The sequence below is a fragment of the Crocodylus siamensis genome, chromosome 13, assembly GCF_052110815.1.
Source record: "Crocodylus siamensis isolate JL-2025a chromosome 13, ASM5211081v1, whole genome shotgun sequence".
Classification (NCBI taxonomy): domain Eukaryota; kingdom Metazoa; phylum Chordata; order Crocodylia; family Crocodylidae; genus Crocodylus; species Crocodylus siamensis.
Genome location: NC_143407.1, coordinates 8050257 through 8073854, shown reverse-complemented (window position 1 = coordinate 8073854; position 23598 = coordinate 8050257). Strand labels below are relative to the sequence as shown.

General features: G+C 51.6%; 1 protein-coding gene across 1 annotated transcript in view; it reads left to right on the top strand.

Annotated features, from left to right (window-relative positions):
• GRM4 (glutamate metabotropic receptor 4) overlaps nt 1-23598 on the top strand; it is a 200376-nt gene that overhangs the window by 14341 nt on the left and 162437 nt on the right. Inside the window, exon 2 of the mRNA XM_090025751.1 lies at nt 12256-13243. Within this exon, the coding sequence (XP_089881877.1) occupies nt 12716-13243 (528 nt within the window). The 5' untranslated portion in view covers nt 12256-12715. The remainder of the gene's footprint in view (nt 1-12255; nt 13244-23598) is intronic.

The following is a 23598-nucleotide window of genomic DNA, read 5'->3' as shown; positions in this document are numbered from 1 at the left end:
TGCTATGTTAAGTAGAGCCTTCGGCAACGATCGCTGTCAAAGGCTTTGTGGTGTGGCGGTAATACCAATAAGCAGCGTACTTGGCTCAGGCCTGTGCAGCAAAGTATTTGTTCTGGAGTTTATAATGCACTTGGGAATCCTCTGGGACTCCAGGAGCGAGGTACCTGAGTGATATTTATTCTTCTGATTAATCCGATGAATATGTATCTCCCTCCGCTTTGAGAAACTACAGTGAAAAATGTGCGGGTCCTAGCTCCGAACCTCCTCGGCTGCCCTTTTATGAGGATGCTTTGGTGGTGATGAAAGGAAAGCTAATGTTTTACCTGCCTGCCTTAAAAATACAGCGTGCCAGGGGCCAGTAGTATTCTACCAGGTGCCGTTTCAAGCACGGCGCTCGCAGGTTAGCGGCAGCGCAGGAGCCCCGCGCCCAATTAGCCACTGGTCGTAACATCCTTTGTGGCTGTGAAGCGAAGACTCGGCTATAAAAGCAATTGTTTATGGAGGCGCTAGACCCAGACAGATCACAGATCGGGAGGCGCTCCGTTTCCTCTGCCTGGTGTCCCCATATAGGCTTTCCTAAAGTCCTGGCTTGGACTCGACAGACATGGAGGGATACCGCTAGCTATTCTCCACAAACTCGGTGACTCTCTGGATGTAACCTGCCCCATGAAGTCTGTTGTTGAGGTCTGGGGTCCCAGCCTGGGGCTTTCTGTAGCATTCCCCTCTGTCCCCACCCTGGCGGTGTTTTGTCTTGATCCTCTATGGAGCCTTTTATACCAGTTACTGCTCCAGATGGCTGCAGTAGTAGCATTTTTGCATCCACTTTGCCACGGTTTAAATGAACAGGCTCCAAAGAAGTTCCTTCTAGGGCATAACCAGTTTCACTGGGCCTAGAAGACCCAGGAAATGCGCTACCTATTTTTGGGCACCCTCTACCGGCACCTTGATTATTTACAGCTCTACAGAAATGAAGCCTTCTTCTAAGGTGAAATTCCAGTACCGTGACGCAGAGACAGAGCCCCTACTTGCTCGTCTCGGTCGTACAGAGCATCTCTCACTGGAGACCCCCCCCCGCCTTTAGCATCAGACTTCATCCACGGGCCAACTGCTGCTTAATTAAATCCTGTCCTATTGACAAGGCAGCACTAGAGTTCAGACCCAGCTGGGATAACTCTGTCAGTCGAAGCCATTGATCGGTTTGCTTTATTTATTTCTTTTTGTCAAATCATCTTTTAGCTTGAAATCTTTTTCTCTGCCCAAGATCAAGTTTCTGACCTCACTGTCTGAGCTCCTAGTTATACAAAGCTCATGTTCCTCGTTGTCTGGTCAATGCGGCGATGCGATCGGAGGACAGCAATGACATTTCTGTAATGTTTTATGGCTCAGGCAGCTGGTTGAAGTGGCTGTAGCTGTGCTCAGAGATGGGCAAAACAACACAGTGAGTTTAATAGCCTCGTTCGAGCTGTGGGGAAACCTGGATATCCCACTGGTGGAGGTAACATAGGTAGAAGGCATCTTTTGGGGATCATCTACTCTGCTCCATATTAGAGACCATAGCATTTCTTTTGATACTGATAACTTGAGTTTGACTGGTGCATCTCTTCCAGAAAGGCACTGAATATGAAGACAGCAAGTGAGGGAGAGACTCCATGCTTCCCTTGGTGGTTTGTTTCATTGCCTAATCATCTTCCCTATTGAATATTTCTGCCGTGTTTCTAATTGGATTTTTTCTCTGGTTCTAGCTCCCAGCTTTTTGCAATTGCTATGCTTTTTGTCTGCCAGCTGCAAGATCCCTGTAGTACCTGGTGAAGACATTTAGCACTCTGAAAAGTCAGGTTGGGAGGGATTTGTTAAACCACCAGTCGGAGGGAAGGCTGGAAAAAGGACTCGGGAGGCCTGGTTCCCAAGTCCGTTCGGGCTGTGCTGACTGGGACCAGAGTTGCTCACTTACGAGGGCCGAACATAACAAGTTTCCGGTCCTTGTGCTTTAGGGGCATTTATACGCGTACTTTTTTGTCTTGTGACGCACCGGAGACCGGGCTCTTTAGAACGGACCCAGTTAATCAGGTCTGCTCTGCACGTGAGCTGAGGCGAACTGCGCTGTGCCACATGCAGTTGTATAAGTGGCAAAATGTGTGTCAGGGCACAGAAAGGTTAGCGGTGCGCTTTTGAACTAAAGCACCTCCAACGTGTGTTAGTTCAAAAGCGTACCACCACCATTTTCTCAGTGCCGATGCGCATTTCGCCGCTTACCCAGCTGCACGCGGCGCAGCGCTGGGCATTTTTCAAAGCGCCCGGCGCTGTGGCACTTCCACGTGTAAAAAAATGCGCACGATGCCCGGACTCTCCCTGCCGTGCCAGTCGCCCTTTTGATCCGTGCCGTGCTTTCCAGAGCTACGCAATGCGCCCAGCCTGTGCTCTTCACACGTGCGCCCGAGCACTTTATTCTGAAACTACGGTGGGGCTTCCTGGGCGGAAGTGCTTTTCATGCTGGAGTGCTCGGTGGCTCTTTGCCTTTTAATGCAGTTTGGCTCCGGGTAACTCTGACATTTAAAAGCTCCAGTTGTCAGAAACACTTTGGGGATTGGCCTTCGGAGTGGTTTCAGCAGGCGGCCCCATACATAATTTGTTGGGGTCACTTGGGGTGAGGCCTCTCGCAATGGGGGCGGTGGCAGGTCTGCAGAACCAGCCGGATCCGCCGAGGATGTAAGTGAGCAGGGCTGCTGGGGACCTCAGTCCACCTGCTGAGGGTAGGGCCTGGCATGTCTTGTTCAGATGCTCTAGCACAGAACTGGGTAGGATTAGATTAAACTGTTCCCTGGGTCTGAATGTTCAAGAGCAACCCGCGTGGGGAATACACTGTTTTGCTCTGGCTGGATTTGGCAGTGGCTTGTGTTGTCCTTGTAAGACCCAGTGCCTTTCTGTCCTAGATCTTGGAGGCGTTTGTCAACATGGGTGAAAGTCATTCCCCTCCCTGCTTTCCAGGTGAGGAGAGTTGGGCACAGAGGCCAAGACTGTCAAGACCAGCTAGGGCAACATTGAAGTGAATGGGAGATGTGTGGCTAAGCCTCCTAGTCAGCTAGAGGGTTGGAGGATCTTGGTCTTGGTGCTTCAGACTAGCTCTTTGTACAGTGGGGAAAGGTGATCCCTAGTGCTACCCATTGTATTCTTCATCCACAGATCTCCAGGGCTTTTGCAAAGTGGGACTGGGCCAATTATGCCCCTGTCATAACAAGGGAAACTGAGGCCGCATGAGAGGGAGTGACTTGCCTGAGCTCACCCAGCAGGCTGCTGGTGGAGCTGGGAGTCAAACCTGCTTGTCCTCAGAGCTGCAGCCGCAGCTGTGACTGCTAGGCCAAGAAGATGAATCCATTTGGGTCTGAGGTCCCCGATAATGAAAGAAATTGGCCTCCTAAATGGCTCTTGAAACCACAGCTGAAGAGGCTGCGAGGCTTGTCCCAGAATACATGGAAGGTGATGGTAGACTCGGAGACAGAGCCCAGCCTTTGTGTGGGCTGCACGACCCTTTCCCCACTATATCATGCTAAATATATAATGTCCTCTTTATCCATCCCACAGCTTAAAGGACCTTATGTAGCGGGCACTCCCTGGCTCCGTCTCTTTGCGGGGCGAGCCTCATCTGCCTCACACAGGCAGAGAGGTGAGGCAACTTGGCAAAGGTCACCTGTGGCATCAGTGCTAGGACCAGCCGTGAGCCTGGGTTCCCTTGCCCAAAGTACAAGATGCTCTTGCCTTTTCTGGGCTGGGGCTCAAGCTCCCTGCACATCCATGAGGGGAAAGCTGGAATTCAGCAGGCGAAGAATAAGCCACAGGTGGGAAGAGCAGCTGCCCCTTGCTAGGTATTTGAAACCGGAATGAAAAGTGGGGTTTGTGACGGGGGACCCTGGAGTACACTCGGGTAATACCAACTGCCCATCACAGAGGACATTCCAGTTTTCCGCTACTCCATCCTCTATTGATATGAAACCCGACGTCCTTATGTCCTCTCTCGAAGAGAAAAATAGAGGACATAAAGGCATCCGGTTTCATATCAATAGAGGACAGAGGACAACCGGATTGTCGTCTGTGATGACCACCCTAGATACCAACTGGAGGGCAGCTCACTCATCAGCCTTGAGAGGGGCCAATCCTTTGAGAATGAGGCAGCCCATGAACCTTTTCCAAATGGGACAGCCAGAGCATTTAATGAATGCAACAACCCTCTTCCTTCAGTAGGGAGGGGCATATGGAGTGAACCAGCCCTGAGATGGGGGCTTTGGTAGCTACGGAGATGCCAGCTGTGGATGGCATGAAAGGACGGATCAGCTCAGTGAGAAGCCTCTGGAGAGAGGCAGTGATCTCCAGGTGGCCTACCAAACTGAGGCCCTGCCTACCTTTGGTCCAGGCCATCCAACAGGTATGCAACAAGACAACTCCTGTTTCTTCTCCTTAAGTAGCAGCACTCCCTAATAGCGATCGGGTTGATTTAGCATCTTCCTTCTCTTGTCCTGCTCCACAAAAGACGAGACTCAACATGTGGGAGCAAGGAGAAGCCAATATTATGCCATAACACGTCAACTCTCCCAGGACCCTCAGCAAATTAGACTTGCTGTGCTGTCAGGTTACTGCCGTGAGAAAGTAAGCACTAGTTGCCCTTGCAGGAGGGCACTTGATCTGCTGCCTAGTTCAAGTAGGTCGACCCAGCTCTGTATAGGACTGGGATAAAGGGTGCAGCTTATTCATGCCACATCAGGAAACTGCAGTGGAGCTGACTTCCCTGCCGTTTTGGAGCCCTGGTAGAGCCATGCATGTGAATGAGAATTAATGGCCATGGGATCCGCAGCGGGGAGTGTCATCAGAAATGGGCATGAGATTTGGTGGGGTGCAGCTTGGGCATGAAGGAGTCCAGGCCCTGAAATATGTAAGGTAAGAGGGGTTGTGTGTGTGGTGGGGGTGAGGGGTGGTGTATAATTGTGCCTTCATGAAAAAGGCATCGAGGAACCTTAGGCAGCCAGGATAGCATCCTAAATTATTTCACACTCCAACCCTGATATTGTCATGCCTGCTGTGAGTTATTCCATAGAGAAAATTTGGGAGTAAATACCAAATCCCACAGAGTTAGCTGAGGGAATGGGAGACTGTAGAAGGCCTTATGTGTCTGGAGGGACAAGGAGGAGGTAAGGTTGGTGACATCCTGTGCCATCCCTAAGGGGCCCAGTGCCTCCATGCAAAGCTCTGGTCTGAAACTCTGCTCCCGTCTCTGCATGGGTTGGATGGGGTTGGCTGTGCGGGAAGGGTGATACAGCCTTAGACCTGTGTCCCCTGCAGCACCAGCCACTCCTCTCCCCACCCATTCAATCTTCCTCTTCCACCTGCACTGATTAATGGCCAAGCAGGGTCTGGAGCTGCGTGGTGGGCAGTGGAGGAGGGTGAACATTGGGACTGGAAGGATCCGCTTTGCAGGGTGGGGGGACATGGACCTGAGGTGGGGGGCGTGGGCCAGGCCAGGCAGTCTGTATCCCTGCCGATGAAGCAGGCATCCGCCCAACTCTGGGAGCTTTGCAGGGCTGGCAATTAACAAACCCATTTCTTTTCCACCTTTGTGAACTAAGCAAATCTGATCGAGAAGCATTGAGAGACGATAAACCTGGGGCCCTGTGGTGCCGTTTTCAGAGAGCCACTTTCCAGTGCCGAGCTGCTCTCTAATTACAGCTCTTTGGAGGGACCAACTGTTAAGTGAAAATAGTTGTAGCGTGTTGGTTTCAGTGTCTGGCATACTAATATTTCATATTCTTGCTCCTTCGGGCCTCGGCGGGGTGATGCTTGGCATATGGATCCGCAAGCAGATACAGCGCAGCCAAGTCCCACAGTCCTTGCACGAGCGAAGCCCCCAGTGACTCCCAGGCAGTGCTAGTCTCCAAATTCCAGGCATTTGGTCTTGCAAAACTCTCCCCAGCTTTCATGCCCTTTTGGGAGCAATTAGTTCTTGTTGGAAGTTCCTTGCAATCCAGGTGCTCTGCTCAGTTGTAGGCAGCTGACTTTGTCCCGGTGGCTTTTAAATCAGTCACTTCCAGCCTCTCTGCACAGAGGACTTGGACTGAAAGCTAAATCATCTGAGTACCAAGGGCCTGTCCTGAGCTCTGTCAAATCCGTCTCCAGAACCTGTCAGCAACCTGTGCTTCTATGGAAGCAAATGCACCCAGCACCGTACCTCGCTTTCTGGTGGCCCCGGGCAAACTTTTAGTATCGGGCCCCCCTTCGTCGGAGATAATGATGATAGTAATTTAAAAATTACCATTTTTGGGCCCCCTTTCTGTCCAGGCTGCAGGCGGCTGCCTGGTTCGCCCATGCCTGTGTCCGGCCCTGAACACGCCCGCTTTATATTGCACCTGACAGATTGTGGCGTGATACCCCAGCATTGCTAACTTGTGATTTTTCCCCCCCCCAATGCTTTCTTTAAGCCTTATCTCTTAGAGTCCTATCACATAAGGATCATTGCTTGCGTTAAAAAGCTCCCTGGAATTTGATTTGTAGAGAAAAGCTTGAGAACGGAAAGTTTCAAGTCTCAATAAAAAGAAGCTTGGATTTAGTCATTGTTTTCTCAGACCTCATGGATGCTTCATCCAGCCCTATGATTCTGGGGAGAGAGGTGGGCATGCCGTCTCCTGGCTTCTGACCGCTTGGGATTAGCGAGGCTGCCGCTTCCCGTTCAGTCTCTTTCCTTCTTTCAGTTTATGCCCTGAAACAGGAGATACGATTGCCCCATCCTTAGTTTTCAAAGAGCTACAGCTGTTGCTGTGGCAGATGTCAAGCCTCCATGTAAGATTTCTCATGAATACTGTATGTGACTGACTCATGGAGATAGACGGTATGAGTACAGTGGGCTCGGAGAATGTTTATTATACACTTCTATTGCTCGAAATCAATGAGGGGCTGTTGCTGGGAAGCAGTTAATAGCTCCCGGATAAGAACACCCCAGCACACACTTGAAAGACAATGAGTGAAAGCAGTTTGCTTTGAGGATCCTGCCTCTAACAAATTGCAAGCGTTGTGTTGCTGAGGCTGGGAACTAACAGATCAAAGGGCTAGGAGCAGTTAAAAAGTGGCTTGGCCTCTGAATCCTCTTGGCCGCTGATCAAAAAAACCTCAAGCACCTTATAAAGGACACAGTCCTCTGCACAGAGAAAGGGAGAAATGTTCCATGGATTAAAAGAAGGGGCTGTGCCCTCCAGATCCCAGAGGTCTTGTGTTGCGGGAGAAGTGTATGCGGAAGATGGATAGACCTCTGTTAAGCCAGGCGTGCGCGTCATCCATTTGCTTTAAGACCTTTTTTCTCTGAAATCGTCTGTTCTAAATAAGTAAGACTGCTTTTAGGAGTGCTGTTCAGTCATTGGCTTTGGCTCTGGGTATCTCAGCTCCTGCAGCACGCAGGTCAGCAGGTCCTAGGCATGGCTCAGGCTGTTAGGATGATCACTGCTCCATTTGGTGAGGGTTGAAGATGATCTGCTCAGGTCCCTTCTGAGCCTACCAGCTATGAAACTATAGTCTGAACCTGGTCACCACGATGGTTACTGGCAGCTGTTTATTATTTGAATGGCACAAGAGCCCCAGTCGAGGGGCATGACGCTGTAGTGCTGGGCACTGCAGCAATACAAAAGGCGGAGGGTCCCTGCCCCAAAGAGCTTCCAGTTGAAGGGTGCAGACACACAGCCCCTTCGCTCCAGCAAAGCCTGTGGAAGTTATGCTGGTGAACAGAGCATCGAATAATAGAAAGCGAGGGTTGGAAGGGGCCTCAGGAGGTCGGCTAATTCAATCCTCTGCACCAAGCAGGACCAACCCCAATTAGATCACTGCAGCCAAAGCTTTGTCTAGCCGGGTCTTAAAAACCTCCAAGGATGGAGATTTCTGGTAGCCTGTTCCAGTGCTTTACTACCCTCCTGATATCTAACCAAACTTCCCCGTCCGCAACTTGAGCCCACTGCTCCTTGTTCTGCCACCGCTGAGAGCAGCCCAGCTCCATCCTCTCTGGGACCACCCTTCAGGGAGTTGAAGGCTGCTATTAAATCCCACCTTGGTCTTCTCTTCTCCAGACTAAATAAGCCCAGTTCCCTCAGCCTCTCCTCCCAAGTCACACTCTCCAACCCCTGAACCACTTTTGTTGCCCTCCCTTGGACTCTCTCCGATTTTGCCCATATCCTTTCTGTAGCAGGGGGAGCGAAACTGGACATGGGAATCCAGATAAACACATGAAGAACTGCAGAGGGACATGCCTGCAGTAGGTGCTATTACTGAACCCTCTCACTAGCTGACATAAGAGCTAGTAATACCTGGTTTACACTAAGGAAATGGCCATTACCTTGGGACGATATTGGCTACAGCTGCAGACACACGACCCAGTGTGACTTACTGGTGTAACTAGACACAGGCATGTAGTTGCTCCTCACTTTCTAGGCAACTCTATCCCAAAGTGGAGTAAAGGTACCTGACCCCGCACTAGTACATGCCCACTGCAGGCATTCACCAGTGTCAAGGCAGATTGCACCAGTCTAAATGTGTTGTGTATTTGCTCCCTTACGCTGTACAAGTATGAAGCTTTTCACAAAATCCTCTGCACTGTCTGGGTCAGATTCTGATTTTTTTATCTATGTAAGTGCAGCCTTGTTTGTTCAGTGGTGTCACAGCACTGTTTGGCTCTTGATTCTCCCACTGAGACTTGCATGAGCCCACTAAGTGTCTGTATGGAGAGCCCTTGTTCCTGCCTTGTGGGGCAGTGAGGGGAGGAAGGCAGCAAGCGGCTCATAGACCATGCTTTCTAGAGCACTTGTCTCCCATTAACACATGTACCTCAGTTGGGCTCAGAAGGTCCTAGTGGGTTGGGTGCTGAGCCTGTCTGAAAATCTGACCTCTGGGCATCCTGGCAGGAGCCCAGTCTTGTGGAGGGGCTATGGGAGAACGGTGCAGACAGAGCTTGGGACTGCAGAGGCAGAAGGGGCTGCAGGGCAGGACTGGAAGGGCTGTGGAAATGTTGGCTGGGAACTTAGGGCTGTCCAGGAAGAAACACTGCAGATCAAGGCAGTGCTGGAAGGTGAATAGGAGCCCAGGAAAAATTGTGGAGATGGATTTGGGGGTTGACTAGTTTTGTAATAAAATGTTAGAATGATCAAAATGGGAGAGACTGGATAAAAGCACTATGGGTGTGTGTGTGTGGGGGGGGTGCCAGAGGGCTGTGCATGAGGGACGTGTACGTGTGTCTGTGCGTGTGTGCGTCCATGTCTGTGTGCGCACATGCATGTGACCGGGTGGCTTGACCACTTGACTCAGTGTACAAAGAAAGTCGGCATTTTACCGTGTTGTACCCCCACTCCCCTCCCAAGCCCTCCAGTCCTCCCTGCTCTCTGCGGAGGCTGGGGGCCCTGGGCGACATCTTGAAGGGAGCTGTTTGCACGTGGGAATTGGATTGCTAGATAAATACCCAGAAGGGGAGACCAGAAGGTTGCACCCTAGGATTTGAGTTCATCTGTGACTAGCATACTCCCCTGGAGGGAGTTTCCTTATAGACAGATGTCTCTCTCTCACTCCCTTGCACTCTCTCTCTCTCAGAGCTCAGGTTTGTACCATTCACCAATCCTCTGCTTTTCCCTTCATTTTCTTGTTCTTTCTTGGAGCTTTTAAGTAAATAGCAACATCCAGGGGGGATCAACGTTTCTATGAGATGTCTGTAACCCACTTTAGCTCAGAGGCCTGCTCTGCCAGGATTACTGTTCCCGGCATGCAATGCTTCCTCTTGAGCTGAGCAGCTCTGAGCAGGGGGAGAAAACAGAGTAGAGAAGGAAAGTTGGCACGGGCGCTCGCGCTGGTGGGTGTCCAAGAGACCAGACGGCGGCAGACACCATCCAGATGGACACAAGGAAGGACCCACTGTCCAGCTTAGCAGGTTTGCTAGCACTTTTTGCATATATGGGGCCTGTTAGCAACTGGTGACCTGACCTTGCAAGTCTCCATGCCTTGCACCTCCTGTGAACATCAGTGTGTAATGTCTCAGGAATAATAGTGGGAAGGATGTGTTTCGTGCTGCGAGGCTAGGAGTCAGGAGATGCAGGTAGCAGCCTCTACAGCTCCTTCAGCAAGGTCTGTATGTTCCCCTCTCAGTGCTTCAGTTTGCCCATCTGTAAAATGGGGTGATTTACATTCGGCTTTGCTTAGAGGGTAGAGAGATGAGGCAGAATCTGTAAGCATTTGCTAACCTCTCTGAGGTCCTTGCGTGTTAAAAATCTTGTTAGGCAGTCGGGATCTTGTCAGTCAAATCCTGGCCAGGACTTGTGGATATGGTGATGGCAAGTGCCACAGACCGGGAGTGAAAAAACTTCATTCATTCTCTTTCTGTGACCGCTGAGCCCTCTCTTCCCTTCTCTGCGGGATGCTCCATTCCTGAATCCCACCCCCGCTAGGGAAAAATCCAATATCACGGCCACATTTAGTGAATATCTAATGGGCCAAACAAGGAACGTTTCTGAACTTTGGGATGCTTGAAGCCCAGGCTGAGATTTCCTGACACGGGGCCGTCTCCACCTGCATGGCCAATGCCGCAGCAACACCGAGCACTATTGCTCTGGGTTTTACCAGACAGCCACGTTCTCTTCCTCCCCCACAGCCCTTGGCCCCTTGCTACCTATCACGATCGTGCTGGCTTTCAACTGCATTCAGCTTTCGCAGCCTGCCTCACGAGCACGCAGCTTGGTCTAAAATGCACGAGGCAGTCCCAGATCCTCTCCTCCTAGCCACTCTCCCTCTCCTCTGTGGCTAATAGCCTTGTTACTCCAGGAAGAGATTAAGTTGCAGCTTTTCCTGCATGCACGCGTGTGCTGGGATCGACTGCTGTCTCTCCAGAGCTGCGTAGTGCACCCTTTTTATCAGTATGGGCCGAGCGGCTCACGGAGCACAGGGGGAAATCATTTTTCTCTGTCAGCGGAGTTGCTTGTGTCCCGAGGCAGATCACTTCATTTTTAACCAGAAATCAGGGCTGGGTGGGAGACGCAATGTTCTCCGCTGGGCAGTTGCGGGGCAGGGGTGGGACACACGCACCAAACCAAACCCTGTAGGTGAAAAAGCAAGAATCTCAGCTGCTTCTTTCCCTCCGTGCCCTGCATTTGATCAATTAAAAGTCAAACAGGAGCTCATTCCCTGTCCCCTGCCTCCATATCTTATGTCACGAGGGAGGAGCGGATGGATTTTGCACAGACAGACCAAGAGCAGCCCCCTTGGGTGTGGACAGCTCTGGCTTGGACTCAGCATTTGCAGCCCCGGTTCAGGGCGGGAAGGTGTCCTCTTGCTTGTCGGAAGCGGTTTGGGCTCCTACAGGTAACGAGAGCCACACGAGAGCCAAGGCAGGTCCGTCGGTTCCCTTGACGTTTCCTCCTGGCAGCTCAGAGTGGCCCAGAAACTCCTAAGGAGCCCTGGGGAGAAAGGGGCTGGGGGATGTCGGAGCAGGCTTGGCAGGAGGCAAGGAGCCCGGCGTCCTGGTCCTGGCAGGTTGGGAACAGCATCCCTCTGGCACTGGGGAGGGTCCCAAATGCTATCTGGAAGGAGCAGACGGCTCTGCCTTTTGTGGGGCCACGTTGCTGTATGGAGTCTAGTAACACAATGATGGGGAATGGGGTTGTCTTGGAAAGCCGGGCACTAGAGTTCACCTTCCAAGACAAGCTGCAACTGGAAGGGGCTGGGACAGGTCCCCAAGCTGAGGCACGGCTTTGCCTGCCCCAAACGGGTGCAAGGCAGGGGGGTTGTTGCCCAGAGTTTCTCCAGCCTGAGGTTCAAGCGTCACTGGAGCTTTCCTCACCGCTCCCACGAGTCCCCATCGCAGCTCACGGGGCCACGCTCCAGCCTTGGCCAGGCTGGTGTCTCGCCGCGGCCTTCAGTGACGCTGCACCCGCGTTTGTCTAGGCTCAGCTCTGCTCAGCCCGGCAAGCTCCCACCGCAGCGGTCAAGGCTTCCAGAAAAGGTCTGCACGTACTTCTTTGTGAGTGCACGTGTGTGTGAGCGAGCGCGGCAGTGTGCCAAAATGCCTTCTCTCGTGCTTAAGCTGCGGCAAAGCAGCTCAGACGAAGCGAAGATCAAGCGAATCCCAAATCTTTCTGGCAATAACCTACGGTGTTAATTTTCAGTTGAGCTCCCTGGTGAAAGATCTGAATAGTTGATGTCCTCTTTGTGCTTCTGTTTGATTTTCTTTCTCTCTCTTTTGTTTTTGTTTTATTCAAGGATTGTGGAGCAAGGAACAGAAGTGTTGTGGTCCCCCCCAAGCCTGCCCCTTCTCTTCTTAATGTAAAGCTATGCAAAGCCCAGAGCCTTCCATCAGCTGGTCAGCCCAAATCCTGCACAGGGCTGGGGAAAGGACCCTGTAACCAGCCACCCACCCTAGCACCCTCTACTACTTTGCTGCCTGCTGTGAGATGGGTGCTGGAGCCAACAGGAGCTGCTGATGGGACAGTGACCTGGCAGGAGACTGGAAACCATGCCCCATCCCCTGGGGCAGGCGGCCACTTGACTCTCCTCCTCTGCCTCGCCTCTTTGAGCACTTGCTCCCCACACTTCCTTCCTGGCTGAGACTTCAATGCAGAGCCAGCGGGACACTGCAGCTACGGGGGGCTCGGTGACGTGGCCCACAATGTGCGTGGCTCTCTAGGGTGCACCGGGGCAGGGTTTCACGGCGTCTTCGGCGATGACTGGGAAGAGCCGGGGATATTCATGCATGGGGCAGCTCTCCTTCTGCCTGCTCCTGAGTGCCTGCGGCTGGTGGTGCAACCCGGCCAGCTCGGCCAAGCCCAAGGGCCAGGGGCATCCGCACATGAACTCCATCCGCATCGACGGGGACATCACTCTGGGAGGCCTCTTCCCTGTGCATGGCCGGGGCTCGGAGGGCAAAGCCTGTGGCGAACTGAAGAAGGAGAAGGGCATCCACCGTCTGGAGGCCATGCTCTTTGCCCTGGACCGCATCAACAATGACCCTGACCTTCTCCCCAACATCACTCTGGGGGCTCGCATCCTGGACACCTGCTCCCGGGACACTCATGCCTTGGAGCAGTCGCTCACCTTTGTCCAGGCCTTAATCGAGAAGGACAGCACTGAGGTGCGGTGCGTCAATGGCGGGCCCCCCATCATCACCAAGCCGGAGCGCGTGGTGGGTGTCATCGGGGCCTCCGGCAGCTCCGTTTCCATCATGGTGGCCAACATCCTGCGCCTGTTCAAGGTAAGTCCTCTGGCTTGTGGTTCCTCACCTCGCTGCTGGAGGGGGCAGTTGCCCATCACTCTTCTGGCCTCTCCCCACCTCCTTGGTGCTCCTTGCTTTGGCTGTGTAGTGCGCCTTGCCGGTCTCCCTCCCAGGCATGGAGATCAAGGGAGGGAAGGAGCATGATGCCCCTGTGGGTGTTCAAAGCACCCTTCTGTCTCCTGGGGTCTTCCTTGCTCCCTGGCACTCTGCAGCAATCACCGCGTCTGCTAGAGGTCTCTTCCCTTTATTCTGCTCCATGTGACAAAGCTGGGGGGATTGGATGCTTCTCGGGTCGCAGGTGGGGGTGGCCGTGAAGATCTCTTGGTGGCTGAGAGGCATCAGCCAATGTGTCCAGGGTGCTGGGGCAGGGGTGAAGAGAATCAAGGGTGGTCCTGTTACGAAAGATGTTGATTATGGACCTGAGCTGATCTCCTCGGGGACGGGGTTGGTTATGGAGTGAGGATGCAACCTGGCCTGGCTTGACCTCCCGCCAGTTTTGGAACAGGACGGGTGGTCTTGTGGGTGAGGCAGTCGGACACCTGGGTTCTGCCCTGGGCTCTGCCACTGATTTGCTGTGTGACCAGGGGCAAGTCCCATCCTCTCCTTGACGACACTGAATTTCCTCCGTGAGTCAACTGGGGGGAGTTGTACTGGAAGGAGTTTCTCATGGTGAGGGCAGTAGCCTGAGACTTGGCTTTCCATTGTTGTCTTGCCTGCCATAGGCCCCACATGGGACCTCAGCAGAGAGCTCTCTCCATGCTCACTTCCTACCTGCTGGGAACCCTCCTTGACTGAGCTATTTATTCAGTTTTTTCCAATGAAGGAATATCCAAGTTTTTTGACAAAATTGAAACTTTCTTTTTTAAAAAAAAAAAAAAAAAAAGGAAGAAAAGAAAAGGGCCCTTTCTGGCTGGTATGATTTTGGACAGAATTCCCTCCCCCACCAAATCTGATTGAATGTGTTGGCCAAGCTCAGGGTCCCCCTGGGTGAATGCTTGGTGTCTCCATGCCTAGGGGCATTGCAGCTTCATTATGGAAGCAGCTGGTTTCGAGGCACTTCAGGTCTCATTAGACTCCTTGGGGTCTGAGAGGATGTGGCGCCAGGTGGCGGAGGCGGGAAGGGATAAGACGGACCATGATGAGAAATGGATGTGAAAGGGCGGTTTTCCAGCTCTGTTGCCTTGGGCGGCGATCTCGCCAGCTAAGCAGGAGTGCGCCTGGGCGATGCATGGGTGGGAGAGCCAAGGGAAACTGTGGGCATGGTTGGAAATGGGGTCAGCAGCCTACTCTGGGTCTGGGCTCCTTGTTCTGTCAGAATTCAGTGAGGTGGCACCTCCCAGGGCGTCGTAAAGGTGAGGCCCTGGCCTCTGGCGATCGTTTAAGGGGCACTTTTTGGAAGAGAAGGGGCCAAGCTACCAGTTGCTATTCTCTCTTCTGTTTCTTAGATCCTGGTCAAGCTTCTAGCTGCAGTTTCAGTTTTAAGACCTTGGTCCAGCCATTGGGCACCGGCCTGGGACCTGGGGCAGGGTCCAAATTTATGTGTCATTTCTCCTTCCTCATCCCCACCGTCTTCCAGCCCAGGTGGAGAAACCCCACGGGCTCTGGCTTGGTCTTCATTTCTCTCCCTTCACATTGGGCAATGGGTCCCAGGACATAAAGAGTGAGGGAAAACATGTGCTGTGTACAGGGTCGATGCAAGGTCCCTTAGGGTTGGGGGTTTTCTGCAGTGGCCTTTAGACTGTGCTCACATGGAAGAAAGAATCCCTGTGCTGTCCCAAACATCCTCATGACCCCTAAGAGCAAACTCCGGAGTATATCCCCCTGCAGCTTTGGTTGCGTAGTAGGCATCAGCACCAGTCCAGCTCCCTGCCAAGAGCTTGGACAGAGGCTGCGTCCTCCTTGGCTCTCAGGTGCAGTGGTTGCCGTCTCTGTAACCTTGCCCGAGAGGCCAGGGTGGCTGGGCAGACCCAGGATGCTGAAGCTACCCCAGCTGAGGTCTCTGGCTGCCACAGGTCCAGCTGTACTCCTCCCCTCTTGCTAGCAGTGGGTTTAACCCCTGGAGTGCCAGGCGCTCAGCAGGGAAGCAAGAAATGGGCTGCAAGTAGCACAGCAGTGAAAGCTGGAGTCTCATCCCATTTTAGTTCCTTTCTCTGTCATTTAAACACCAAGCAAATTCTGGATCTCTTGTGATTAGTTGGTTACTATGTCTGTGCACTGCTGCCCTTTAACGGCCATGATCAGGTGGCTTGGATATGTGTCCTAGTCCTGTAATGCTGCTGGCAATTTCTTCTTTAGCTCCAGTAGCAGAGGCATGCCCTTCAAGAGTGGTAGATCGGAGATCTCCAGCAAAGTGGCCACAGCAAGGGAGCAGGCATGAAGATCCTTGTTGACGAGCTGTGTTGTGCTACACAGTGAAGAAGAGCTTGTGCCGATTTGAAATCCTGCTGTCTGGCAGCACGGCTTATCCCGACTTGCCTTCTACTCTCCTTCCCACCCTGCTGCTTGTTTGCAGCCAGATCTCCTAACTAAGCACGTGGGAGCCTGGCTAGTGAATGAATGGGAGATCTCCCGGAGAATTCCCCTTGGCGCCGCGGCACTGAGGTGTGCCGAGATGCTGGCAGGGCCAGCTGTTGGGTGACAGATAAGCCCCCTCCGCCATCCTGAGTTCTTTATAGAAACCCAAACCTCTGTCTCTTTTCATAAAAGCATGTGTGTTAACACCCAGGGTTAAATTCCAACCCAGGTCGCCTTTCTTTGGTCTTTCAGCTCTCATCCAGGAGACACAGGATTTCTAATGCAAATAGGGTTTGTCATAGCAACAAACCTAGGAGTTGCTTGCATGGCTCCTTGTTCTGCGTGGTTTCTAAGAGTTTTTTGGTGGGCAGGTAAATTTTTTTTTTGTTTCATCCACTCAGCCCCCTTAGTCATGCATTCATTCCACGAAGGTCATTGGCAGGATTTAAAAAACGATATACCGATCCACCGAGCTCTCTCAATGGCTGCTTGGCAGATGCAGGCACTTTGTAAAGATCATCACCTCTCCTGTGAGGCAGGAAGCCTGTATAAAGCTTGTTTCCCTGTGGCAGGATGCATGATCCTAGTGTTTGCCTTGTGCATTATGGGATTTGTTGTTCTAGAAAAGTGCTTTTTGACCTTTTAAAACTTGAGACCCCTTGGAAAATGCCAGCTCTTTGTTCTTTGGCTGCAGGAGGACAGCAGGGCAATTCTTCTGTTGCAAAGAACTGAGGGAGAGCACAGCGGGGCAGAATGGTTTTGACTCTCTGGATTCCTACTTGAAATCGCTGGGTTTATCTTGTGAATCCTGTTGGCAGATCTAACATTGCATGGTACCCTTGAAGGCACCTGGTTGAGAATCTCTGTTGTAGACACAGCATCAGTGTGTCATAAAGGCTGGTCGGAGCCCAGAAGAGGGTCTAGATGTCATAAAGACGGGTAGTAAGTAAGTGTTGTACTTGGTAGAGGGTGAAGGGGAGAGGAAGGCAACAGCAATAAGAACATGTAGTTGCTGAGAGTGCAGTGTAGAGGTACCTTTAGTCTATGCAGCCAGTGACTGCAGCTTGTGGAGAGTTGCATGGACTAGCTTTCAACTAGCCGACTTGGGTGTGACTGGCAGTGTAGCTGCAGCAACAGGGAACCTGGCAGGGGTTTCAAAACACACCCCAAAAGTTGCAAGAGCCCCATGCCGACAGAACTAAGATTGGAAGTTCAGCCTAAAATCTGGCTCTTCTTAACCCCCAGGGATTTGGTCTCACCAAGTTCTTTTACCAGGTTTGTTGTATGTGATTTTCTTTGTGGAGCTGTAGACCCATCGTTTGAGGCACTGTGCACGTGTATGGACACATAATGTGACACTGGTCAGCGCCTAAACAGACCAGGCAGAAGAAGGGCGAGTGGCAGGAAGGATTATCATCGCCACTTCCCAGAAGGGGAGCAGTGGCAGGGAGGGATGGAGAGATGTGGCCGGGGACACGGGCAGTCTGTGGCTGGGCTTGGGGAGTTCAAATCCGGTATGCCAGTCTCCCGGCCGTCCTTTCCCTTCCTCTCCCTGCAGTGACTCCAAGCGGTGACAAATGGTTTTACGCAGGCCCCTGATTCTCCTATTTGGGAAACGTAGCCTCATAATCCTTCCTCATCTGTCACGTTTGTGATAAGGGGTGATATGCTGAGGAATCTCCCTCCACGTGGTTGTCATTCATAGACTAATGCTCTCAACTTATCTGCTTTCAAACAGCTAATACAGAGTGCACGGCAGTATTTAAATATATATCATCATGACACCAGTTATTGTGGATGATTGGATAATGGGGATATGGATTATATACCCAAAGCATGAGATCACATCTCCACTTTAATTCCTGCAGAGTGGAATGACTGCCATTGCTTGACATATTTATCGTTAAGAGAAGAGAGGCAGCTATCCGCTAGACAGAGCTGCGGTAGGGAGCCCGCTGGCAGGGCTGACTCCATGCTATGTGGGTTCGCTCTGTACTCTGGTTCCTGGAACTTGCAGCATCTGATCACATCATGGGGAAGATCTGCAAGGCTTGAATTGCCCAAGGGGCACACGAAGTAATGCAGCCGGCTAATGCTTCTTGGAACAGCTGCAGCTTTGCTGGGGCTTACACGCATTGTGTTGGGAAGGCGCTCTGTAGGCACGGCGTTTTCTCTGGATGCTGGACTGGTGAGGTCAGGGGTGATATTTTGGCTCTGCTTGGCCTTGGTTTGTTCCTCTGATGACAGGCCAGGTATGGATGAGCCAATCCATTTCTCTGGATCAATACTTCTACTTGGAAATGATAGTTCCCTCGCATCTTTTAAGTGTGTCCTGCCCTCTTCCGCCACCTTTTTAGAAGACTGTTAGCCACTGCCCAGTTGACTCTGCTCCCTGCTGCTGTGTGTTATGCATTCGCTGCGAATCTTTATATCTGCCAGTCATTCGTTACCTCCATTTTATCTGGACTAAGGGTGGTTTTGTTGTTAATGTAACGGGTGTGACGTCAGGGCCCCTGGCTTTTATTCCTCGTTCAGCCTTGAATCCTCAGTGTGACCAAGGAGAGTCATGTAGCTTTTCTGAGCCTTGGTCTCCCCATATTTAAAATGAGGGTGGTGTTTTCCTTGGGGCTGCCTGGTTTAGAGGACAGAGCATTTGACTGGGACTCGGGACACCTGTTCCTAGCTACATGTCCCTGGCTTGCTGGATAATTGTGAACAGCTCACTCTGCTTCTCCATGTGCAAAATGGGTGTAGACGGGATAGGCTTTTGTAAAATGGGCAGCGATCACCTGCTGAGAAGAGCTACCTATGAGCTAAGTGGGCTCATTACCGTGCCCATTTGGATGTACAGCACCGAGTGTAACAAGGGAAGACCAGGCACTACTATAACACAAGTATGAGCCAGCAGTGTGTCCTCATTGCCAAGAAGGCTAATGGCATACTGGGCTGCATTTGTAGGAGCGTTTCCAGCAGATCGAGGGAGGTGATTCTTCCCCTGTATTTAGCACTGGTGAGGCCACATCTGGAGTACTGAGTCCGGTTTTGGGCCCCCCGCTACAGAAAGGATGTGAACAAATTGGAGAGAGTCCAGTGGAAGGCAATGAAACTATTTCAGGGGCTGGGCCACACGACTTGTGAGGAGAGGCTGAGGGAACTGGGCTTATTTAGTCTGGAGACAAGAAGACTGAGGGGGGATTGAATAGCAGCCTTCGACTCCCTGCAGGGGGGTTGCAAAGAGGAGGGAGCTGGACTGCTCCCAGTGAGGGCAGGTGAGAGAACAAGGAGCAATGGGCTCAAGCTGCAGCAAGGGAAGTTTAGGCTGGATAGCAGGAAAAACTCTCTCACTAGGAGGGTAGTAAAACACTGGAGCAGGTTACCCAGGGAGGTTGTGGACTCTCCATCCTTGGAGATTATTAAGACCCGGCTAGACAAAACTTTGGCTGGGAGGATGTAGCTGGGGCTGGTCCTGCTTTGAGCAGGGGTTGGACTAGATGTGACCTCTTGAGGTCCCTTCAACCCCCATTTTCTATGATTGTAACTAATAATGAAATGTCCTGACTCTTCCTGTTTTCTTTTAGAGGAATGGGGCCAGGTCTAATGGAAAGGTTTGTTTTCTTTTCCCTCCCCCTCCTCCCTTTATACCTGACATAACTCTAAGGAGTTTTGTGATTTTACTTTTGTCTTGCCGAGCATTTATTTAAATGGGGTAATGTCTCGGGGCTCAAAATTGTGTTTGCGCGGGAGGCCCCTCAGCAGCAAATGGCAGCGATACAAGGAGGTGCACAGATAAATGCAAATAAAATTCAAATGTACAAGCAGCTGCTGTAGCATATTCATAAGCAGAAGCTAAGGGCCACGAGCAAATTTTTTGCCCAAGCTGTTGGATTCTCAGCTTTGGGTCCCACTGTCTGTGTCCTTTTTTCCCAGCATCTTGAATTCACTGTTTTGGTTTTTTTTCTTCCCTTTTTCTTTCCACCCCCTTTCTTGCCTGCCTTTTGCCCAAGCTGCAACAAAATATGCGCTCTCCTGAGAGAGTTGGTGGCTGTTAGCTAAGGCAAGGAAACAGATCACTGATGGAGTTTGATTTTCCTGGGTCCCTTTTTAAAACGCGTTAATGTTCCAGGCGACGTGCGGGAGGGCTATTCAATAATTAAAATCATATAAATTAGAGGGAACGGGAGGAACTTAAAAGCCATTTGCTGCAACAAAAAAGATTGAATGCATTCACTTCAGCGAGGAATCAGGAAGGAGGGAGGAGGCAGGAGAGAGAAACAAGTGCAGGAGAGGGGCGAATGGGCTTTTATTAATTTATTTGGTGGTTTTATTTTATTTATTATTATTATTATTATTTTTTTAAGGGTTTAATTTGGACCTCAGCCCATTTTACTTTTTTAGAAAGAGCAGCCTGCCATGTTTGTAGGAAGGATGCATCTCAGCTCTGAGACCCTCTCCTTCCCCAGGGTATTTCTATACCATCATCTCAGGATGTGGGTACTCCATAGCCTTTCTCCGGCTCTGCCCGAGGCAGGGGAATGTGGCTGCTCCCATTGCACAAGTGTGGCTGGCGCACAGGGAGACAATATAGTTTGCACACGTGGAGCCTTACACACGGTCACAGACAGAGCCTGGGGTAGAGGAGAGGATTGAACTTGGGGACCTGGTCCTCAGCCCCTTGTTTCCAGAGGAAACTTAGACCAGCTGTACCAGCGCAGTACTGTGCCGCACCTGCGTAGCCTCCCTCGTTCTCATCCAAGGTTGGGTTTTTTTCATTTGGGCTTGATTTTCTTCTTAAGCAGTATAACCTGAAGTTGAAGACAGGCACTCTTACACCTAACAACTGGGGGTTCAATTGGTTTAAACTTGTTGCTTTAAACTAGCACCCTACATGATAGCAAAAAAATCTTTTCCTGGTAGACAAGGCCTAACTAAGGCTTCTGGTTTGCTTGGCCAGACTGTCTGGGAGGGCAAGTGATGGGTAACCTGCCCCTGCGGGACTTCTTCTCTCGCAGACTTCAAAGAATTGGATCCTTCCTGTTGGCTATTGCCAGTTCATTGACAGTCCAGGAGGGGAGGTTGTCCCTGGCACTATAGGGTCCTCTCAAAGCTCTTGGCTATCTCCATGTTTCCCTCTTCTAACCATAGATCACCTGGTTAGTGATCTAAACTTTCCATCTTTATTTGGACTTCTGCTCACTGCCCGGCCTCCCTATTCTCTTGTGGTAACAAGTCCCACCAGTTGATTGAGCATCGGACGAAACCTCTCTTTCCTTCTTTCATTTTGAATTTTCCAACTCGGATGTCACAGGTTCACAGAAGCTGGAAGGGACCTCGTGAGATCATTGGGTCCAGCCCCCCTGCTCTGGGCAGGAACGACTGCTGGGGTCACCTTTTGCTGCTAAATAACTCTTGTTCTCTCCACGTTGGATGTACACCCTTCTACTCTGCCCATGCACTGCATACTCAATCTCCCCATTGTCCAGCACTCCTGGTGAGTGCAGTGCGATATAATATTATGGGCTCAACACTGACTGAGTCTCAGCAGTTCTACTTCTATTGTTTCAGCACCGGTGCGGGTAGAGATCATGAGCCAGTATCAAAAATGGTGCAAACGGTGCTCCCTCGACTGTCTCGCAATACACCGCTGAGGCAGCCTCTCTGGTTTCATTTCTGATCTCCAGTATCCAGGAATGAGGTCAGCTGGAAATCACTCTCCAGGTCTTACATTCCCGAACTTCCTGCAGGGAGAGATGCTTGGGAAGGTTTTCACTGAGAGGAGCTGCAAGATGCTGCTAATACTCACTTGCTTTGCCGGGATCCGCTCGCAGCTTGTGATGAGAGCTGGGCAATTTATGCAGATGTACAAATTTTGCCGAAGAAGCAATTGACTGAAAATAAGCGGAAAAGGAAACTTGGGAGGAAGGAAAAAAAAAAAAGAGAGAGAGAGATGGGGGGAAATAAAAGCTTCTAAATAGAACTGTAAAACCAATAAACAAAGCCTAATTACTGGACCGCTAAAAGCAAGATCTTAAGGAGGCAACTTCCTCCTTTTGTTCCGGGGAGAGTCTTTTGTGGTGGTTTAATTAAAAGGAAGTGTTTGCTTTTGTTTGCTGTGGAATTTGAGCAGTCAGGTCTCTGCTGGCAAGCGTGTCCTAGCCTTGCTCGGCACTTGGAACGAGTGGGCTGCGGAGAAGCTGAGTGGATTATCTCTGGCGATTCCCCTGCAGGCACGGGGAGCGGGGAGGGCAGGGATGGAAGCTGGCACTGGAAATGATCAGAGAGGGGATAACCCTGAAGGCAAGGAGGAGGTTGCGAGAGGAAAGGATGGCATTGGGCATGGTCATCTAGACTGGTGGTTGACACAGTTTCGTGAGCTGTGGGCCAAGCTATTCGACTCGGGTCCTAGTTGGGAGCACCACCTCCAACCTGGGTGCTGCTGCTAGTTCTCCCCAGCGCTGGGCTGGAGCATGGGGCAAAGCCCCTTCATGTCACCACAACGCTCCTGAAGCTCCCCTCTCCCCCAGCCTATGGGCCAGATATAATGGCTCCAGAGACCAGATCTAGTCCTCAAGCTGTAGGCTGCCAACCCTGCAGGCTGCTCTGTATGTTGTGCGGTCCACCGGCTTTTTCCTGCCTGCAAAATCCAGGACTGTGCCGCATGCGTGGCATATACCATGTAGCCCACCTTTGTACTGACCAGCTGTCTGCACATGCAGGTATCGAGCCCTCTGGCAGCACTGAGTACGTGGGCCCCGCTGTCTGCTGCCCTCCGTGGAGCTCTGCATGGTTGTAGTCCTGGGGACCGGGGGCCAAGCCCGCTGATCCAGTCTGTAGCCCTGCAATGCCGTGGATTTCTTAACAGCTTAAAGTTGTGTCTTTCTGCCACTGAGACTTCTCTGCTTCCAGGCCTCCTTCATCGTCAAAGCCAAGGGCACCTCAACCCCAACTGGAGGACAGTAGGATGGGATGAGGAACAGATGTCCTTCACTTATCCCAAACCCTATCACTGAATTCTCCTTGTCACCAGTCTCTAGGCTTCTCCTCCCCACTACAGTCTCCCCAAGGCTGGCGGAGAGCATCTTGGGAAGGTCCGTGTCCTGACTTAGGTTAAGTTGAGCAAACCGGCTGCTTGCTTGTGGGCATCTCTGTTGATCCCAGAAAATCTGGCTGCTGCATCAGGTTTCCTTGAGGTCCAGCAGCCCAGTCCCTGGGTGCTCCATTAGGGAGCCTGGAGAAGGACAGGCGCGGGTGGGCATGGAGCATAAGCTTTATTTGCCTCCTGGGCATATGCTTGTGTGAACGTGGCTGCTGCTGGATTTCATCAGGATTACGCTGTCTGTGGATTACTCTATCTACTGCTCTCGGGGAGGAGCTGAAGCTGTTTGAAATGCTTTCAGCGAGACCCAGACTGGGCTTTCTTCAGCAAGGATTGTCCTAGGAGCAGGTTTTATGCCCAAAGACACTGGGATCTGAGATCGAGTTGCTTCCTTCTCTCAATTCTTGTGCTGGCCACTCCCCTATCTTGCCTTCTCTCTAAGGCATTGCAGGCAGGAGCACTTTAAGCCTCAGTTCCCCCTTCTTTGTGGGTTATGTTGGGGTTGGTGTCTCCACTGTGAAGACAGGAACCACGAAGGTATCGAGTGGTCAGAGTTGCACACATCTTGATCTCCGGGGCTGCTCCCATGAGCACTGAGCTAGTTGTGACATGCCCAGAGTCATACAGGGTGTTGGGAAGACAGGGGAATCGGACCCAGCAGTCCTGCTTTTGCTCTCCAACTCCATAATGCCTCCTTGTTTCTCTCCCTCGAACAAACAGAGGTCTA